The sequence below is a fragment of the Nothobranchius furzeri genome, chromosome 15 (assembly GCF_043380555.1).
Source record: "Nothobranchius furzeri strain GRZ-AD chromosome 15, NfurGRZ-RIMD1, whole genome shotgun sequence".
Taxonomy (NCBI): domain Eukaryota; kingdom Metazoa; phylum Chordata; class Actinopteri; order Cyprinodontiformes; family Nothobranchiidae; genus Nothobranchius; species Nothobranchius furzeri.
The window spans coordinates 30,158,822-30,178,673 of NC_091755.1; the positions used below are offsets into that span (position 1 = coordinate 30,158,822).

The 19,852-nt window shown below is 38.5% G+C and overlaps 2 protein-coding genes across 7 annotated transcripts in view; one reads left to right on the top strand and one right to left on the bottom strand.

Moving 5' to 3' along the window:
• Positions 1–12,784, top strand: part of cntn3a.1 (contactin 3a, tandem duplicate 1) — a 114,260-nt gene extending 101,476 nt beyond the window's left edge. For both annotated transcript variants that reach the window (XM_015967616.3, XM_054745815.2), the window contains exons 14-23: positions 813–930; positions 2,382–2,540; positions 2,732–2,881; positions 3,129–3,199; positions 4,078–4,312; positions 4,675–4,790; positions 5,022–5,208; positions 5,928–6,040; positions 7,997–8,165; positions 11,455–12,784. In XM_015967616.3, coding sequence (XP_015823102.3) covers positions 813–930; positions 2,382–2,540; positions 2,732–2,881; positions 3,129–3,199; positions 4,078–4,312; positions 4,675–4,790; positions 5,022–5,208; positions 5,928–6,040; positions 7,997–8,165; positions 11,455–11,546 — 1,410 coding nt within the window. In that variant the 3' untranslated portion in view covers positions 11,547–12,784. The remainder of the gene's footprint in view (positions 1–812; positions 931–2,381; positions 2,541–2,731; positions 2,882–3,128; positions 3,200–4,077; positions 4,313–4,674; positions 4,791–5,021; positions 5,209–5,927; positions 6,041–7,996; positions 8,166–11,454) is intronic.
• Positions 12,785–14,281: 1,497 nt separating this feature from the next.
• si:dkey-178k16.1 (band 4.1-like protein 1) overlaps positions 14,282–19,852 on the bottom strand; it is a 54,353-nt gene continuing 48,782 nt past the window's right edge. For all 5 annotated transcript variants that reach the window (XM_015967613.3, XM_015967612.3, XM_015967609.3 and 2 more), the window contains 7 exons: positions 18,859–19,263; positions 18,550–18,771; positions 18,402–18,461; positions 17,200–17,289; positions 16,990–17,070; positions 16,616–16,732; positions 14,282–16,523 (listed from right to left, as the gene is read on the bottom strand). In XM_015967613.3, the coding sequence (XP_015823099.3) occupies positions 16,616–16,732; positions 16,990–17,070; positions 17,200–17,289; positions 18,402–18,461; positions 18,550–18,771; positions 18,859–19,263 (975 nt within the window). In that variant the 3' untranslated portion in view covers positions 14,282–16,523. The remainder of the gene's footprint in view (positions 16,524–16,615; positions 16,733–16,989; positions 17,071–17,199; positions 17,290–18,401; positions 18,462–18,549; positions 18,772–18,858; positions 19,264–19,852) is intronic.

The following is a 19,852-nucleotide window of genomic DNA, read 5'->3' on the forward strand; positions in this document are numbered from 1 at the left end:
TGTAAAAGCTTCCAGCATCAGAAAAGATTAAATCAAAGCCTTGTGAGACTTGAAACCATGTTAAAACACATCTATCCCCTTTTTATTTTGGATAAAATTATACACTGTAGAGAATTAAAGTAGCTCATTTACTATTTTATTTATCTAAATCTGATTTTCTATATTTCAAAGTTATAGCGAAAATACTATGCTAAAGACAGCAAATTACTTTTTTCATCAGAAATATATATTTTTCTTGTTTTTAGCAATTGCCTCACATTCCTAATTTATTGTGAAAATCTCTGCTATTTAGATTTACCCTAAACGAGACATCTGAAACTAATTTCTAGTAGACTTGTATCATTTAGACGTAGGGAGAGGAGTTTTTGAAGCAGGAATGATTTGAAGCAAAATGTGTTTTAATCTCCTAAAAACGTTCCTGATTATACATCAAAGTCGCTTAAGAGTCTCATCTTCCTCTACAGTTCCTCACTTTTACAGACAACATGTCAATTTGATATTAGCTCTAACTTTAAAGTTCAAAGCTAATAATGTGTTTGGCACTGAATGGTTTTCTGTGGAGAAAATTGAATCTGGTAGAATAAAAGAAGTCAGCGCTGAAAGCAGCTTTTTATTTCCTCACAAAGATCTGTCCTCATAAGTCCTCATCAAATGCAGCACTTGGATATTTGCTGTGTCCCTGGACTTGTGTTTGTTTTTTTCCCTAATGAAATAAGCAGAACGCCACCAGACATTGCACCAGTTTAGAAGTTTTTTTTTTTCTGAAGATGCAGGTTTTGCTTTTTTAATATTGTCCATCTTCACTTCAACAGCGATCGGCTGGAGATGTTATGATTCGCAACATCCAGCTGAGGCATGCTGGGAAATACACCTGTGCTGTTCAGACCAAAGTGGACAGTGTGTCCATTGCTACAGATGTGGTTGTCAGAGGTAAAGATGCCCCACGTGTGATTAAAATGTTACAATTATCCATGAATAATTTCATTTGGTTGAAATGAAAAAAAAAGGCTTAATGAGAAGAGAATGGACATAATCACATGCAGCGGACTGAACACGTCCTATCAGAGGGAGTAAAAACTTAAACAGAGAAAAACACAGTAAAACAAATTGATTTGAATATGGAGGTGCAACAAAATCCCAACAGAGAGTCATGTTTAGGCAAATCGCTTTCAGAGCAACAAACTATCTTAATTTGCACATCAGGAAAAGAAACTGAAATGAGCAATCTGTTCAAAAGTTGTTTCCATAAAAAGAGGGCAGACATGTCAAATAACTTTAAATCCATCCTCTCTTAGGTGCTATGTGTCACAGGTTCGATGTTACCCCCGTGCATGTATGGGTTTCCCTAAGGTGATTACAGAAGATGAATGAAGCATTTCTAAGGTCCAGTGATATAAAAAGATTATGCATCTTTTGCAGATGCAATTTAAGGTTGTTCACATCCTGTGCTACTGGGATTTGTCCATATTCAGGTTAGTTATTCATCCATTAACAAACAAACAAACACATTTTTCTAAATATATCAGTCCTTAATATTTACCTTCTCCTTAAAGCATGTGGTATTTGTGTGTCAGGTCTGGATTAGAAATAGAGGGTCAATCATCAGTTTATAAAGTTAATATAAGATGCTTGGAAAATTGTTACTCACTGATTCAGAAACAGCGTCACAGAAACGCATCCTTATGATTTGAGTCTGTTTTTTATGCACTACACTACCAAAACGTGTCGAGTTTAGCAGTTCTGATCGTGCCACACAAAAAAGTCAAATGCAAAAACACTGTAAAACATCCAGAAACGTTCAAAATAAAAGTCTCATGAAGATTTCCATTCTCTTAACTAGTAACAAAGTACGTCATTACCTGTGAAACCTCCGTAGCCGAGTTAAACAGAAAATAAACCACAGACCTTCTTTGCTGCCGTTTCACATCTGAAACGCTGGGGAAGGGAGCTTATGGGTAAAATGCATCTATTACGTTACTCGGCGCCTACATATCCAGTGGAAAGGTGAGGCAAGTGTATTTTTTTCCTTCAAATCATGCTCTTTTGAAATCCTCCTCTTCGGATCTCCACTTTTCATTTACAAAAAAAGAAGAAAACAACAAATTTATCGTCAACTTTCAGATGTGCACATTATTTATTTTCTAATTGCCTCCAATTTAACAAAAACAGTGTTTGAGCTTATTTCAGTTTCATGTGATAGTTCAAACGCTTATGGATTAACATCTGGGATCTGCGTTCTTTGTCTCTTTAATCCATCCATTACATCAGTTCAAAGTGTGGCCCACCCACTCTGTGCCTCCATTCTATTTCCTCCTGACTTCATTAGTCTCTGCTGTATGTATAAGTCTAAGTGACTAAAGTGTAACTAATAATGCTTCCAGGTCCTCCAGGCCAACCTTTGGACTGCCAGGTGACTGAGATAAATGAGACCACGGCCTCTCTTTCCTGGAGACCTGGGATGGACAACCACAGCCCTGTCCTCAGCTACACCATCCAGGCCAGAACTCCCTTCTCACTGGGATGGCAGGCAGTTACTACAGGTAGGCTGGATTTATCTGGGAGACTGTGTGTGGGCTGGGGGGAAAAAACAAGGAGTGATGGAGTATGTCTTATTCTTCTTTTTCAAACACTAGTAATGAGGATAAACTTGATAAGAGATCACCAGGTGGGCTGCCTTGTTATTGGAAAATTTTGCATGGTTTTGATCAAATACCCGTGTGATGTCTCTCAGTTCCTGAACTATTAAGAGGGAAACAGCTCTCAGCTACGGTTGTTGAACTGGCTCCGTGGGTGGAGTATGAGTTTAGAGTTTTGGCAACGAACAGCATCGGGACAGGAGAACCCAGCAAACCCTCCAAGAAGGCCCGCACCAAAGAAATGCGTATGTATCCATTACAAGAGATTTTTAACATTAGATAGATGAAAAAAATGTGTTGCGCCAAAACTTTAAAACTATTCTTTTTTCAAAGTTTTTGTTCTTCGACCAACAAGTCTCGTTTTTGATTAGTTTTATAAACAAACAGATAAGGAACCTTAAGCATGGCATTTTTTCAATAGCAGTGAGACACAATCCACTTGGTTTTTAGAGTTAGAGCTGAATTTGACTCTAAATATGTGTGATCTCTCAGTCCCCAGAGTGACTCCAGCCAGAGTAAACGGTGGAGGTGGAGGACGTTCAGAGGTGGTCATCACGTGGGAAGTAAGTATGAACACAGAAACATCTGACTTAATTCAATGTGCTTTTAGATTCTGTCTCAGTTCTTAAGTTGTTTTATGAGTGTTCAGGTATAGAAACGTTGGTATAAAACATACGAATTTGGACTATTGCAGCTTGTTTATCTGCATCATTTGACTTTTTTACATTAATTTAAAACAATGAGTAAATCCCTATCTCTATTTGAGAGCATTGTTTTGTTTCTGTTCAGTATAAAATCATTGATTCAAAAGGGGTGAAAAGCCTGTGCATGGCTGGCTTACACTGCAAAAAATGATTTCTAAGCAAGTAAAAAATAATTCTAAATATTTTGACATTTATTCTGTTTTTAGTCTAAAATGAAAAAAATAATAAATGTATATATATATATATATATATATATATATATATATATATATATATATATATATATATATATATATATATATATAAATTCCAGAAAATATACATTACTTAATATGAGGTAAATATTCTTAAATATTATCCAGATGTTCTTGTTTTGGGTAAAAGAAAATCTGCCAATGGGGTAAGCAAAACTTGTTTGGCTTGAATTCTTAAAACTAGAAAATAAAAGATTTGATTGACTGATCATATTTTACTTCAAACAAGAAAATTTGGATCATGTTTAAGAATATGAACCTTTTTTAAGTAATGCAATTTTCTAGAGAATCATTTGTTTTCTCTTCAGACTAAAAATAGGAAAAAAAGTTTCATAGAAATTTGTTTTTTGCAATGCACATGGTATTTCTTTAACTGCCCCAATCTGTGCTAAGCTGTATTTCTGTAAAAATATTCATATCTGTGAAATGAGTGAAGCCTGTTTCTCTTGAGTCATGTGTCTGAGTCATCTCATACCTCCTCAGCCTGTCCCCGAGGAGCTGCAGAGTGGTCCGGGCTTTGGGTATGTGGTTGCTTTCCGCCCACTCGGGGCGCCGGGATGGATGCAAGCTGCTGTCACATCCCCAGATGCTTCTAGATACGTGTTCAAGAATGAAAGCATCCCTCCCTTCTCCCCTTACCAAGTCAAAGTCGGGGTTTACAACAACAAGGGGGAAGGACCTTTCAGTCCAGTGACTACGATCTACTCAGCAGAAGAAGGTGTGTGGAAAAAATGGAATGGCTCAAAAAAGTGAATTCAACCAAAGAACACATTAATTTAGTTCTGCATTTCCAAATTACCATAAACAGCAGAGATGAATTCTAACTATTTGCAGCAGGTTTACAGGAGCAGTTGGGTTTCTTACTTTGAAAAACTCACACTAACTCATATTAACAATACATGCACCTCTCTGGGTCCACATAAAACACTAAGACAATCTATCTTCCTAGCTGTGTGTTTTTATTTTTCTCATGCAGGGATGTGGTTGAATTCAATGGAGCTGCAATATCTTTAATAAGTCATACAGTGGATGTGGGTGTAGTAAACTCATGTTTTTCTGACGATGCTGTCTGTGCTTCAGAGCCGAGCAGAGCTCCTGGGAGGCCGAGGGCGAGGAGCATATCAGCATCGGAGGCAGAGGTCACCTGGAAACCACTGGCTTGGAGTAACAGCCGCAGACGCATCCTGGGCTATGAGGTCAAACCAGCAAATGCCTACACAATTTGACTCGTACCAACGCAATGAACAGTGCCAACACCTACTGGCTTCTATAACATATATTTATAATATGATATATTTAACATCATTTTAGGCTGGTGGTTTTTGGATAATATTTTAAATAAATTTTAGTACATTATGATGTTTTAAATAAAAAATAAAAAATAAACAGGTGTGGTGAAATGGAACTTGTGTTTTTGTTATTTTTAGTTGCGGTACTGGAGAGAAAAGGATAAACAGGATGCAGCCAGTGTGATCAGAACAGTGGGGAATAAAACATCCGTCCTCATCAGGGATCTGGAGGGCAGCAGTACCTATTACGTGTCCCTACGGGCCTATAACAGTGCCGGAGTGGGTCCACTGAGCAACATAGTCAATGTCACGACCAAGAAACCACGTAAGGAGCACACTTACAAGAGGTCTTTGGCGAATGATAATGCCCTTTTTGTGTATTGTCTTTACTTTCTGTCCTCCTTGCTTTTGTTTCATGCTACTACAGCTTTAGGGGCTCATTGTGTTTGTTATTATCAGGAGCAAAGGAAGCACTCGCAATGGAAAATGTTCATCCATTTTATTTTTTCCACACTTTTTCTCAGCATGTGTTTTGTTTGAGCAAAAATACACATGGAAAAAAGCATTTTTTTACTTAAAATGATTACAGATTATTTGAATTTTGGATTATGTTGTTCCTGGGTTTTGAGATCTTTTAGCCTTAATGTCAGACAGGATCTATTGAAGTCATCGAGTAGGAGAGGCAAATACTTTTTCTACTGCTATAATTCATATAATCAGTGTACAAAAATGTAATTTTTCTTCAGCCTCTACAAATCCAAACAAATCCTAGAGCTTCTCCTCAGAACTGTGTGTGATCAAGAATAATCAACATTTCAGTTAATTATCAAATGTAAGATTATGATACAATATCTTATCCACCCCCAACAATTACACACAGAAATACGACTGGTCTTACTCCCACACACACGTATTTGTCGAGTCACTGCTCATTACTGAAGGAGGGAGGATAAACTGATAATGAGAAGTGTCCTTCATGCTAGGGTGGTTCTGGGTTATTTATTGGATTTTCTACCTTTACTTATTTTTATCCTCCTCCTCCAGCCCCCAGTCAAGCTCCAGTCAAAATAATGTGGAACACATCCAACTCCAAGGTCATCCTGAGATGGGAGCAAGTGCACGCTCTGGAGAACGAGTCCGAAGTCACAGGATATAAGGTGAAGAGTGGAGAGTTTTACACACAAACAAGGACATCAGGGAGTTCCAACGACGTTAAAGATAGTTTGAGCAGATTTTAACAGTCCAACAGGACTTTTTCTTTTAGCTTTTTGTTTTAATATGTAGAATTTCTAATAATTAACAAAAAGAACTGAAATGAGTTTTCTTCATAGGGGTTAAAGTTCAGCCTTAGCAATGGGGTGAAGAGCTCAGAGAGACTCCAAGTAGAGTTGCTGCTTCTCCAATTTAAAAGCAGCCCGCTGGTGGTGCAGCATTTTGTCAGACAACCTCCTGGATGACTCCCAGGGGACGTGCTTCAGGCATGCCCTGCTAGCAAGACACCCCTGGGTTCAACCCAGGACTTATTGGCCCTGGGAACCCATAGGTGGAACTGGTGGAGGTTGCTGGTGAGAAAAGAGTTTGGTTCTCTCTGCTGGAGCTATTACCCTCATGGAGGGACAGAAACGGACAGACAGCATAGCTTTCTGTTGCTCTGTGGTACTCCCAGTACTTTGAGCAAAACTTTAATTGGCAATACCATCAAAATTCATTGTGACAAACCCTGACCTAAATTAGACTCAGTGCAGAGGAAAACTGGCCTAGAAAAGGTAAAGCAAAATGATTTTGCTCTGCATGTACATTCACATATATAGAATAGCTGGCCAGGCCAGAGAAACGCCCCACCTGGCTCCCAGTGGCATTTTCAAGAGGTTATCTGACGATTCAAAAAGCCAAAGCACAAAAGATCAGCTCAGCGCAGGCAAACCGAGACACAGTAAGAGCTACGAGGCAAACAGGAGGAGAGAATGTTTGGTGAGCTTGGGAAGCGAAGACAAAAAGAATATAAAGATGATTTGGATGAAGCACCAAAGGGACCTGAGTTGGTTTAGAAAGGAGACGAGGAGCAGTGTGAGGAGGAAGAGGCTGGCAAGAAGCCAGAGCAGGAAACAAAAGAGAGATACGGGAGCATGAGATGGAAAGATAATACAGATGAAGGCTTTGCTATAATACGAGAAACCAGAAAACATGTATTACTAAAAAGGTTTCCCTCACATTTACACTGTAAAACATTTATGTCGGATGCTTAACATGTCCTGCATTTTAATTCTTGTAAGTTATTGCATTAATCACAATGATGATGGTGGTTTTCTGGTTAAATCTGTACTCAGTTACAATTTCATTCATTCTGTTTAAGGGACTACTATTCTGTTTGTTTTACTTCGTTATTCTGAGCTCATGTCGAATAAACACAGATATTTAATTACAAGTGTGTATCTAATTCACACAAATTAGGCTCATTAAATATTTACTAATATTCCAGTTCTTCCTGTGGATGCTCTATGTAAATCCTTCTGCCTTAACAAAGTAGTCTCAAGATAATAGATGGATGCTGACTCGTTAAAGAATGACATTAGTAGCATTTACGTTAATCTTAAAGTCTAAAGACCTTTGTTCAGGTTAATTCATTGCCCTGAAATATCTTATGAAATGTTCACTGGAAAGACATATTGAAGTTATCAATTTATAGGCATTAAAATTTTAATGTTGGTGATATAAAATAATTCACTTCCTACTAGATTAAATAACGACTAAATGTATTGTTTTGTCTTTGTGCTCCAGGATTAAACACGTGAATGAGATTATCTCAGTAACTGTCATTTTTAATAGTTTTGTAAAATGTAGAAATCTGCTCAGCAGGTGATTCCATTTATCACAAACACGTCAGCTAATCAGACCAGAGGAGTTGTACGTGCAGCACCTGTTGATGAACAGAATCCACCACTCTTTTACTTTACCTATATCTACACCATCTTATTCAGCGTCTTTACTTTCTGAGAAAGTAGAGTCCGCCTCTGACACCTGGAACTCAGATTTTCCTGTCAGTGAATCAGTCATGAACTCCAGTCTGGAGTGACTCAATGCCATAACGTGCACTCTCAAACTGCTTCCTGCAGGTGATGTACAGCCAGGACAAGCACAGTCGTCCCAGCGTGGTGGAGACCAGCAACACCTCCTTGGAGCTGTCGCTGCCAATCAACCAGGACTATGTCATCCAGATTAAACCCTTCAGTGAGGGAGGGGAGGGCATCAGCAGTCGCCAGATTACCATCCCCAAGGTTGAAGGTGCGAGAGCGGTGACAAATAACATGAAAAGCTTGCCTGTGTCTGTTTGGGGAACACAACATATAAAATACCTAACAAGAACATTTAAGCTTGGCTCATACAGTATGATTAACATGCAGATTTTTGACCCACTTCTGCCCTTCTGACAGTTTTAAGGATTCACACGATTACCAAAAAAGCTCTAAAGATAATCTTATAAGATAATCCTACCTTTTGTGGTGTGTTACAAACGCTTTGGTCCACTCGGAAGGTTGTCAGTACCGCTCCCAGTGTTTGGATGCAACAGAATACATGTACCGCCATTACATATTTAGAATACTAATTATGAGTAACGGTATTCCGTTACAGTTACTATTTTTAAACATGGTATTTAGAATACAGTTACTTTTGTAATACCATTGGAATACTTGTGTGTTTTTCACTTTCACCCCGAAAGATGAACAAATTATTTTGTGTAGAATATATAGTCTGGTCACGGTCTAGTGACGGCTCTCTGGCATGGGGCGGGATCTACGGTTGTCTTTCAAACTGTCTCTACAGGCTATTGGATACCAAACAACATCACGGACACAGCGCTATGGATGCCAGTCAATGAGGCTGGCCGCCATACTCCGTCAAAGAAGATGCAAATACATCCTTTGTCTAAATAAACTGAAGTACCTCTATCTGCTCGAGTAAAAAAAAAAAAAAAGCCCGAGCCAAAATAGTCCGAAGTTGATGCCAAAGCCGTTTCAAACAAGGTGTCGCCATATTTGTATCCTATTAAATTAAACATAGTTTAATTAAAGTAAACATGCTGTGAGTTGGTTAGCAGCTCCTGCAGAAAAGTTTCACTTTATTACAGAAACTGAAATATAATCAGTTGCTACTTTGATAAATAAAGTAACAAAAATAAATTGTTTATGGGTTGTTTTCCCAGTCAGTACATATTGTTTAATGTCAATGTGCCCTCTGTTTTCTATCTGGAGTAGCTACAATACGTATTGTGATATTATTTAGGGTTACAAAGTATTTTCAACACTGACCGCTCCCGTCATAAATTTGTTATTTCAAATTGGGATGCTCAGTTCCGATATCGGAAATAAGTCCGATAACAGACCAAAAACACTGTTTCAGATCATATCAGACTGCATTAAAAATATCCATTATAAGCAATCCGTTCCACTTTAAACTTAATTCTAGCAAAGCCTGCATCAGAGAATCAGATCAGAGAAGTGCATGCTAGCAAAGTAGCAAGGAGCAAGAGCAATGTTGGCCATGTGGCAGTATTTTTTTTAAGTCAGAAAAAGACTGTGTGACATTTGCCATGCACATGTTTCCCATAAGAACTTGGAAAATTAAATATGTCCAACCTCATTGTGCCTTTAAAGCAGCATCACAAAACTCTGCATGAGGATTTTTGCAGTGTGTAATTTTGAAACTTAAGGCACTCAACTTGTAGTGAGTCAATGGACAATATTGTGTTTGTTTTTTTATGTCCCTGCCCTCAGCAGTTCCTACCATTTGCTGACAGTAAAACATAAATGAAGTAACCTTGCTTTAGTATTTAGCACTTTTTTCAGTCTTTAATTTATTGTTTATTATTTTACATTTATGCCACTAATGGTTTATAAAAAAAATTGTCATTTTTTTCACACCTACTGTTCCTGGCTTTTGTTCCCTGTTTGAGTAATATCACTTGATCAAGCCTTTCATACATTCTACACAGAACGAAATAGATAAAGTATGAATGATTGGTGCTGATATTGTATTGGATTGACATTGGTGATTTTCAATACTGAAGGTTGCAATATAGCTATCATATCGGAAGTGAAAATGTTTTGTCGGGACATCCCTACTTTCAAACATGTTGGATTGTCTTGGTCTGATTTTTGGGGTCAGACAAATGTTCTCCTTGTTAATTGTGGCATTTAGCCAATCAGCTCTTCTTCTACTGTGTTTGTTTACTTTCAAGTCACATTTTATCTCACAAGATTCCTTGCCCGAATGGGGAAAGTCTGTGAATGAAAGCAGTTTGTGAGTAGTGTGTAGAGCTTGCCGAGCTGCTACACCCTCCATACTGTAGGACCAAAACTAGAATGTTTGTGATTTTCCATTTTGCCACGTGTGTGCTCATGCTTTAAACATTGGATGACAGTTTAAAAATCCTGCCGTGTGAGCTGGGTATTAACTGGAAATTAGTTTACAAATGTTTTGCTTTTTTAAGGATTCCCTTTGAACTTGTTTTACATTTATATTTTCAGTTCAACACTTGAAAAAGTTCTCAGGTTTAGCAGAAGAGTGCAACTGTATTTACTTTACAAGAGTGTAAAAAGAAAGGCTCCAAAACATATTCTATAGATAAATGATCATTGACTCTGTCTTGTTTCCTTTAAAATGGTTAAATTAAGACTATGGTGGGCACTTAATGCACTGTGATTTATTATCGTGTGACTGTTCAGTTCAACAATGTTGATTATATATTTCTTCATCAAGTTGACGCAGTGATAGCTTGATCTTGTTGTATTGTTGTTGTGTCCCTTTTTTTGTTGTTGTTGTTTTATTTGCTTTTTTTTCTTGTCTCTTTCTACAGGTCTAGAAGCAGACTTCTGTTCATTATTGTTTATTTTGTGGAACCCCCTTCCACCCTCTCTCCCCACCTTTTGTCTTTTCTTTTCTCTTTCACCTCTGACTCTGTGCCTGGTCGGAATTACAAAGCATTCAAAAACAATAACAATAAAGGTTTAAGTATCATGCGTGACATTAAAAGCAGTCGCTTTGATGCTCCACCTGAGAGTAAATCTGTAAGGCTTGTTACCAGCATTCAGACATCAATTCTGCTTGCTTCACAGCCAGACAGGACATGGTAAAAAAAAAAAAAAAAAAAAAGGTTAAATTAGATTTCAAACAGGATATTTTCTCCATCAGTGAATATTAATGCATTCTCTTTACTTAGATCTGGGAAACATGGATGATCAAACAACAAAGTTGTCTGTAACTGGTCCTAAAAATGTCAGAAGCTGATTATTTCAAAGTGAATGTTTCCTTTTAATCAAAGATGGCTCTTTTGCTGAGTTTGCTTCACTTGTCTGGCTCTATAAAGATCATTGTTATGGAGCTTGTTGTGCTACTGCCATCTGTTGATGCATACATGTACTCACAGCTGTTGACATGTTGCACAGAATACATTTTAATTAGGTGTCTGTGTCTTTATATTAATCTAAACTCAAATGAAATATGAAAAGGTTATCATAAATGTCTTACTAAGCTCAGAAAACCATTACAATTCTTATTTTATTCTGTATTTCAGGCTCCACAGCCACGGGAGCAGCCCCGGAGTCGTTGGCATTTCCACTGGTCAGTCTTGCAGCTCTAATTCTCACAAGCAGAATGGTCCTATGACAAACATGCAGGCACTACAGCTTCTCATTCAGAGGAGAAAATCAAAAAACAGCAGGTCAAAGACATCGCAAGACCGACAGCCACGTTTCCTCCCGCTCCCTTTTCCACCCTGCTGAGTCTTTCCTCTTCTCTCTACAAAGATCCTTTTGTGAAGAAGATTCTTTCCCTTCACAATTCTAAAGTGGTTTACTGAAAGGAACTAGCTCTTTCAGAATTTGCTTCTTTTGAAATTGACAGGAAGCCTTGACTTGACTGACTCCAGTCTCTTTGAAGAAGTGATGTTTTACTTTTTTATTCTTTTGTCGTCTCCTTTCTAAGTCGTGGATATTCTCATATGGTTTTCACCTTGGATGGTACTTTAGGACATGTATGTGTAACTGTCAGAGTTCTCCTATAAGAGAATATGTGACGTGCGTACCACTCAAAATTTTTTTTTTTTTTGACTGGATTTAAACCAAACTGAGAGTGGAAAGGACCTAAATCACCGACTTGTTTATGTAAGTTAAAGTACATTCAAACCCAGAGTTTCTTTGAGAAACATCGGAAACCAACTGTTATTTTTTTTCCTTGTGAAACGAAACGGGAGGAGGAAAATAGGGGAGGTAAGCCCCACTGCTTTATGACAAACCAGAATTTGAACCTTTTGGATTTTACCTGGATTTTACTCCTACTTTGTTTCTACATGTCGCCATAAAGTTGACTGGAACCAAAGCTGACAGGACTCAGTTTCACCTGTCGTTTGTGTAGACCAAGCAGCAGCCTGTACGGCTTTCATAGAAACAGCTGAGCTGATGATTAGTGTCTCACTTTGCTCCCTCATCCATTGTAGGTGTTTAGCAAAGGAACATATGTATAAAATCCTCAGGTCCCAAATGAGCCTTAAGTCTTATGATTATATTTGATGTTATTGTTCAGTATTTATTTTCTTTAGCTTTTTCTGTTGATCCAAATAATACTTTGGCTCTCATGCTTTAACCGTGTTGATATTTTGCATTTTTGTCCATTTCTAAGTCATCTTTTTGGAAGTTTTAGGCTCAGAAACAAAAGGCCTTTCTCACATTTTCATCCTGATGAGCATCACAGTAACTAGCAAACATTTCGGACTTTTCTAGCGTTGCTTACCACTAGGTGGGGTCAGTGTTTCACTGTCAGCTACTGTTTGGCATGAAATTGGTCAATGTTGTTGAGGGTGTTTGAATGGATACACCTGCTTTTAATAAAGATAATGCTGTTTTTTACCATTTCTGTCATCGGTGTCACAAGTGGCCACAGATTAAATGTTAGAAAAGGCTGTTGTTGGTTTACCGTCCAGAAAAAAGCTGAGAACATTTCAACTAGTAGAAGCCAACCAACCCGACAGCAACTCCACCACACAGCAGAACTCCTCCAGGCTTGTGTTATTTGTGATTAAAAAAAAACTTCAGCATTGCAGAGTAACTGGAATCAGTGGTTCAGTCGCATTGCTGCTATTCAATCTGATGCGAGATGTCCAAATATCATGAAAATAAGACTCCAAAATCTGTGTTTGAAGCTACTTTCTCCTCTGGTTGAATGCCATGTGTGCAGTGTACTTTCATTTATTCTCTGTTGTGAATTTTATTCCAACAAAATATCAGCTGTAAACTTTATTGAGATTTTTTTGGTACTATAGAGCAGATTATTTTGGTGGAAAGCACCAAATGATAATGTATAACTTCTTAGAACATTTTCATGATAATGACCTGTAAAAATTATTTTTAATGATAAATGACCCACACTTGTATAGTGCTTGATCGAGTCAGAGGACTCCAAAGCGCTTTACACTACAGTGTATCATTCATCCATTCACAAACAGATGGTGATGAGTTACAAGGTAGCCACAGCTGCCCTGGGGAGCACTGACAGAGGCGAGGCTGCTGAGCACAGGCGCCACCGGTCCCTCCGATCACCACCAGCGGGCAAGGTGGGTTAAGTGTCTTGCCCAAGGAGACAACAGCAGAATTCTCTGGAAAACCAACTCAACTCCCTGAGCTGCCCTTTAAAATGTATTTAGGTGTCCATCCATCCATCCATCTATCCATTTTTGGCCGTGAATCAGGTGTCGGGTCGCAAAGGCAGTAACCCAAGCAGGGAGGCCCATACTTCCCTCTCCATAGCCACTTGGACCAGCTACTCTGGGGTAACCCTAAGGTGTTCTCTGGCTAGCCGAGGGACATAGTCCCTCCAGCGTGTCCTGGGTCTTTTCTTTTAGGTCTCCTCCCAGTTGGACATGCCTGGAAATCCCCTCCAGGAAGGCATCCTAACTAGATGCCCAAGCCATCTCAACTGGTTCCTTTCGATGTGGAGGGGCAGTGGATCTACTCTGAGCCCCTCCTGGATGACCGAGATTCTCACCCTATCTCAAAGGGAGAGCCCAGCCACCCTGTGAAGAAAGCCTTAGGTGTGGCGAATAAAAAAAAAAAAACTTTGCTAAGAAAATGAACCTTTTCAGACAAGTGAGATATTAAAGTATATAACATCACTTATATGTAAAAAGATTTGCCCAAGATCATTTTTGTTTCATTGTTTTTGTTTTTAGAAGTAGATGCTACAAATTAACTTCTTAACTATTATTAAATTTCCAAATGTAAATTATAAAAAATACAATTTTTTTAGTATTTAAATTTTGAGTCCATCTTGATTATTGAATTTGACAACTTGATTTAAAAAAATACATAAAATACTTATGAAATGTAACAGAAACACATCTCAAACAGTGATTTTTGTCTTGTCCATTTTCCTCATCTTTATTTTTTTAAGGAATTTAATTACAATGTACAGCAAAGACACAGCACCAAGCAATGGAGAGCATCAGAGCAGAGGAGATGAAGTGGAAGTGGAGATTGTTTATGGATCAACCACAGCTCATCCTGCCACACTTCGCCAAGCGTCCCTCCAGGTTGATCCGAGGAAGATTTGGATAAGTTCCAATGAGGTGTGATGAGAAGGACTTCAGCTGATTGTGCTTGATGACGTTGCAAAGCTCAATTCTTTTAGGTAACTGGTGCCCCCTAGTGTATACATCGTGCCCATGGCCTCAAACTACTTCACATCTTTACAATCCACCTAACGTCACCAAATGAACAGTACACAGTTATGCAACCGCCCCAGTTTGACACGTCATGATCACTTCAAAAAATGTTGGAACCAAAACCTGAAACACAACAGAGGTTACACCGCACATGTGAACACTGACTGTAAAGTTTAGTGTCTGAAAGTCAAATTTACACCTTCATAAACCTGACATGACTTTCCATACTGTTTTTCTTTTTTCAGTCAATTGAACTTACCGATTCATGCTGCAAAAATTAATTTCAGTACAAAATATGAACGAAACTGCAATTTATTCTTTTTAAACAATTAATGACAGCATAATTAAAGGGAAACCTTGTCATGTCAAGTTTATGCATTTGACTCTCTGGCACGTTTATAAGTAAAAGTAGTTGTTCATAAAAAAAGTTGTTCCTTTTTTTTTCATACAAAACCAGATTTTGTACAATTTCACTGCTATCGTAATTGGCACGTCACATGTATGTGGCATTGTTCTAACAATCATACTAAATCCCACACAGCTACGACTTCAGAGGCGTTTGACCTACATGGTTTTCTTTTTAAAACAATGTACTTTACATGATACGTCGGAATAGTACTGATGCATAAGACCATATCAGCAAAGTGGCTTGGAAGAAGGGTAGACTGGGTGTGAGTCAACCATACAAATTATAAATAAATGAATAAATACAACAAATAAGACCAGTTTATTGTTCCTTTAGTGCAAAAGTTTAAAAAAAAGAAAGGAGCTGATATGTTCAGATAAAACTGTACAGCACCAGTGGCTCAAAAATTAAATAATTTTTAAAGGGTTGTAACAAATTAAAGTTCTTAGAGCTGATATTAGTCACTGATGCATGATTCGAAGCCAGATTGTTAAACATTTTGAGTTTAAATCTTTATGTCACTTTTTAACGTCATGATCATCCTCCTGAGTCAACATCCATTTGCCTCCTGACTACCCAATAATGCAAGGGATGATCATGCAAACATATCTCAAGTACTACTTGTATTGATGCAGCTGGTTTGTGAGCCTACTCTATGCATTTACTACACGACATTTGCCCAAATGGCATTACATCCAGCATATCTAAAAGGCAGGGAGAGGAGAGAAACCGGGCTCGCTCTGAAACACTGTCATGCTCAGAAAACAAATACGCTGAACCAATGCACAAGGAATGCTGTGTGTCAACAGCTCCTCGTGTTTATCCTTGCATACTTGCCACCCACTCATCAAGGTGAAACACGTCGAATGGAAGAAAATACAAGAAGGACAAAGGGATGTGAATAAATACCGTCAAAGGACGAGAATTTCATCAGTGCATCTGAATTGATTAATTAGTTTGGGTCAAACAAAGGACATCTGATCTTTTTACTGAAAATGGAAATCCTTGTGTTTGATTGGAACCATATAGAGCTACCAGTAACAACAAAATGTAGAAACAGACAGCAAGTTTGTCCAGCAGGATTCTTTTTTCTCCCCACACTTCAACAGTCACTCATATTTCCTAATTTCCCTGTGGACATCTACTGCGTTGAATGGTTTCCATCATAAAACCTTGCATTATTAAACAGTGAATTAGTGCATATCATATCTAAACACCTTAGACCTCAGAGGATTAGTAAAATAAATTATGTGAATGTATGTTTCAGAAGCTTTGAGATTTTTGTAGCTCTTTATATTAGCGCTTTGAACTGTGAACCACTCTATTGAGCAAAAATGTTTACAAAAAATAAAAATAAAAAACACATTAATGGTTGAAAATGTGGTTTGTTTCACCATTTAATTGTTCATTAGGCTCATTCAGACCACTGATGGCAGTCCTTTCATCAGGGATGGTGGGTGGCAAATCCAGGTACTGATCCTTCTGGTCCACATGGGGGCACTAATGTCTCAGTATGCAGAGACTGCAGAGAAGAAGGAAGTGCTGGTCAACTGTGACTCCTGCATTTCAGTAATGGAATGATAACAGTACTTAGAGATAAGATGCTACATGTACCTATGATGTGCCATGTCGGTCTTCAGTAGATGACTCGGTTTCCCTAATAACTACCGCCTTGGTCACCTGCATGTCTGGATGCTGCTGCTTAGCTTCCTGTATTGCAATGGCCAGAGCCTGGAAGGACAAAAGGAGTTGTTTTTTCTTTTGTTTGCATGAAATGAATCACAAAGACAAATAAAATATTTGGGATGACATATTGATCTTTTAATTTTCATTTCCATCTAAAGAATTAGAGATACATTTTTATGCTTATGACTTATCCTGTCTGTGCATTCTCTTTAAATCCCTGAAAACATTCCCTTAACATGGATTTTGAGGGGTTATTTTTGCATATGATGCTGATCATGATTATGAGCTTATTCTTGTCTTACCTGCTCCTGATCTACATCATCATCTCCTGTGATTATAATCCGCTTCTCGATCCTCGTCTCTGAGTATCCTCCTTTCACCGTCTGCAACAGACAGAGGATTTTCTTTGAACAGCATTCATTAAAACTCACGTTCAGATGAGATAAACTGCACCCAGGTGGGTTGCTACAGATGCATAGCACGTGCCTTGTATGTTTTATTAAAGCCTTTACCTTTGAGACATGAGTAGTGGCTGAAGTAACATTTTCGGTTACAAGAATAGGCGAGCCTGATGTCTCTCTTCCAAGACTGCCCTTGTGTACCTGATAAAGCAGAGCAGCTAGAAGTATTACAAAAATAAACAGAGAAAATGAATCACTGGATACCAACTATAACTCTGTTCCATCCTTCTCGACTAGAATCCTATCTGCTGTTTTATTTTTTTATTACATTTCTTTACAGAGAATATTCTGGCAATAAGCAATTAATTATCTGATTGACCCACTGTCCAAAGTGCATCGCTCTCCTGGGCCAACCCTCTCACTAAGAGAAGAAACAAACAAGAAAGCAGTCTAATTACATAGTCTGTGTATTTTCTGGTCAATAGCATTTCATTATAATTAATAATACTGGTCAAGGTACCGAAACCCCTCGATGAGCAGCTCTCTTACTTCTCATCACACCACCTTAAGCTTATTTCTCCTACTAACCTATCGTTACCTATTAACGTCTTACAATTAATTCCCAAAAATGTGTTGGCTTTGGGAACAATTCTGACTATTCCAAATGTTGTCAAAAGCCTAATCACAATCCTTGTTGGGGTGAAAGCTATTAGGGTTAAACAAACCCTCTTCATTCCAGTGGTGTACCTCAAGGATAGGTTCTCAGACATTTTTTGTTTTCCTTGTCTTGGAATATGTAGGCTGACTAATTATATATATATATATATATATATATATATATATATATATATATATATATATATATATATATATATATATATACTTATACATATACATATATATACATATATACATATATATAGACATATATACATATATATATATATATATATGTATTTGTTTTTGCTACGAGGACATAGTAAACTATTTTTAATTGGTGCTGTAATATGACAACGATTATTCTATTCTGATAACATCTTCCTGAGACGCATGGCTGTTTCAGATCAGAATGTCTTTTGTATTTGGTTTCATGATCATGCAGCATGCTACAAAACACTCATGAAGCAAGTATGTTGTTCTATTTTCAATATTCTGAATATTCATCACTTCAGAGAGCACCTCCTCTCATGATACTTCACCTTGAACAGTCTGTTCTTACTCCTGCTTACTGTACTTGCACCACTTGTGCTGATACTGAAATAAATTTACATTTAATGCATTTTCTATGGTGCTGCAGTCGTGTTTTTACTTACTGGTGATACACTCTGTCTTGTAGAGTAAGAAACCTCACTCAGGCCAGTGATACCATGATCCTGAAACATACCACTAGTTTTAATAAAATTTTCCTTCAGAACTGGATAGCTGGACATTTCCAGCTAACATTTAAAATACTGAACTAACCTGGTCTGTGAACTCTACAATGGTAGTGGTGAGTTCTGACCCATTGGGTTGAGTTTCTGTTCTGACATCAGTTTTCCTGACCATTGGAGTGGGTATGATGTCACTGGCCTCCCTGCTTAGGGGAGTGATGGTGGAGACACGACTGGCCTCTTTGTGCGACTGATCTCTGTCCACCGACGAAGACACTGGCACTGATCTCTTTGGTTTTTTGGGAACAACAGGCTTACAAGATGAAAAACAGAAGGTTTCAGTTTCTAAATGCACAATAATTAAATGTGGAGTGTGAATTTATTGGAGCCCTGCATCTACCTGACCATCGGGCCTTTTGACTTCTGGTCGGACCTCTTCAGGTTGGACAGGTTTGGCTGGAGGGCTGCTACTGCTGACTCCTCTGGGCATTGGAGCTGGAGCCAAGGGAGGAGGCACTTCAGGAGGCCCTTGATGTTGGAGCAGGTCGATGCCCATGCACAGCCCCCTATCAGGGGAGAGATCCCTATCTCCCAACTCTGACATTCCCCTAGAAAATTCCTCCATGCCCGTTTGCAGGTCTGTCAAGACGGTAAAGTCTACTTCGGCTTCCAGGCTAGAAGTAGAACTAACAGTGATGCTGGAACATTTACGCTCGATGCCCAGGTGGGTTTCCTTCAGGTACAAGATGTCATGGTCCTGGTCATCCTCAGATACAGAGCCCAGACGCCTCTCCCATGGTTCCCTCTGCAAATAAGATTATTGTATACATATATCAGTGCTTGAAGCACACATAAGTCAATTTATTTCCATGTTTTTACATTGCTGTTCTGGATTCACAGGGACAACAGGAGAATGGACTCCACTTAAAGTGATTTGTCTGCTACTCAGTGTGGCTCCACTTGGTAAGACTTGACTCAAATATACATGGTTTGGGTGGATTTCTATCACAACTGAGAAATGGCTCTAATAGGTTGGCTCATCATAGCAGGGCGGCGACCCGATGCAAAAGTAGCATGAGGTAATCATAATGTAAATCAAAAACGCAACAATTGTGGCATAGTGATGAATTTTCTGGGTCGGTGGATTTTAGTCATGCTCTGACCTCAGCGGCTTAGTGGTAAGAGCGTATGCCCTGGGACTGGCAGACTGAGGTTCAAATGCCGGTCGGGTCATGCCAATTACCTTAAAAATAGTTCCATCAAATAACCATCAAATAGTTCCCGAGTCCAGCCACTGCTGCAGCTCACCGATCCCCACAGGGATGGGTCTAATGACTAATGGGACTTTAAAGAAAATAAACAGAAAAGTCTGAGGCAGCAAGCTGGAAGACTCT